The sequence below is a fragment of the Dipodomys ordii genome, unplaced genomic scaffold, assembly GCF_000151885.1.
Source record: "Dipodomys ordii isolate 6190 unplaced genomic scaffold, Dord_2.0 Scaffold159, whole genome shotgun sequence".
NCBI lineage: Eukaryota > Metazoa > Chordata > Mammalia > Rodentia > Heteromyidae > Dipodomys > Dipodomys ordii.
In genome coordinates this window covers 1,161,510-1,162,593 of record NW_012267375.1, presented here as the reverse complement: position 1 = coordinate 1,162,593, position 1,084 = coordinate 1,161,510, and the positions used below count along the sequence as shown (strand labels likewise).

At 63.7% G+C, this 1,084-nt stretch overlaps 1 protein-coding gene across 1 annotated transcript in view; it reads left to right on the top strand.

The window, feature by feature from the left end:
- Ftcd (formimidoyltransferase cyclodeaminase) overlaps window positions 1-1,084 on the top strand; it is an 18,761-nt gene that overhangs the window by 9,215 nt on the left and 8,462 nt on the right. The window contains exon 7 of the mRNA XM_013032903.1: window positions 1,034-1,082. Within this exon, the coding sequence (XP_012888357.1) occupies window positions 1,034-1,082 (49 nt within the window). The remainder of the gene's footprint in view (window positions 1-1,033; window positions 1,083-1,084) is intronic.

Genomic DNA, 1,084 nt, shown 5'->3' with positions numbered 1-1,084 from the left:
GTGCGCCGCACGGTCCATAGCATGCCACCCCTGTGTCTGCGGTCTGGCATGCCGCACGGTCCATGGCCATGCCACCCCTGTGTCTGCGGTCTGGCACGCCGCACGGTCCATGGCCATGCCACCCCTGTGTCTGCGGTCTGGTGCACTGCATGGTCCATGGCCATGCCACCCCTGTGTCTGCAGTCTGGTGTGCCGCACGGTCCATAGCATGCCACCCCTGTGTCTGTGGTCTGGTGTGCCGCACGGTCCATGGCCATGCCACCCCTGTGTCTGCGGTCTGGCGTGCCGCACGGTCCATGGCCATGCCACCCCTGTGTCTGCGGTCTGGTGCACTGCACGGTCCATGGCCATGCCACCCCTGTGTCTGCGGTCTGGTGCACTGCACGGTCCATGGCCATGCCACCCCTGTGTCTGTGGTCTGGTGCACTGCACGGTCCATGGCCATGCCACCCCTGTGTCTGTGGTCTGGTGTGCCGCACGGTCCATGGCCATGCCACCCCTGTGTCTGCGGTCTGGTGCTCCACAGGACTGCCAGGAGGGTCACTCTCTTAGGACAGAGCCAGAGTCAGGATTAGTGGCCTCTGATGGCCTGTCCGGCTCAGCCAGCGTTGACACAGCTGAGGAACTCTCTCTGAGGTCTTTTCTTTGGTGCTGGGAGGCCCTGGGCCCCTTGCTGGTCATTCTGTGGTCTCTGGCCCAGAGTGTCCACTCTTGGGGCGTGTCTCGGAAGGAACAGTGCCACCGTCACACGAGTGTTAGCATTTCATCCTGAATGTGGGTGACACTCACCTTTCTCACGGTCACCCTAGCCTTCTTAGACACTGACTAACAGTCAGAACCTTGTCCCCAGACAGGGTCCGGCCCGCTGGTTCCCAGACCCTGTGGTGGGCAGCCGTGCCCCTCTCTGGCCTGTTTCCTGTGGGTGCAGTCTTTCAGGAGCCACTTGGGGCACCTGGAGGGGGTGTGGCAGCCCCCCAAGAGGCAAATCCGGCTCTGGGCCGCGGGCAGGGCTGAGGGGGACCCTCTCCTCCAGGTGATCCACAGGCTGGGCCTGGATTCGCTGGCGCCCTTCAACCCCAAGGAG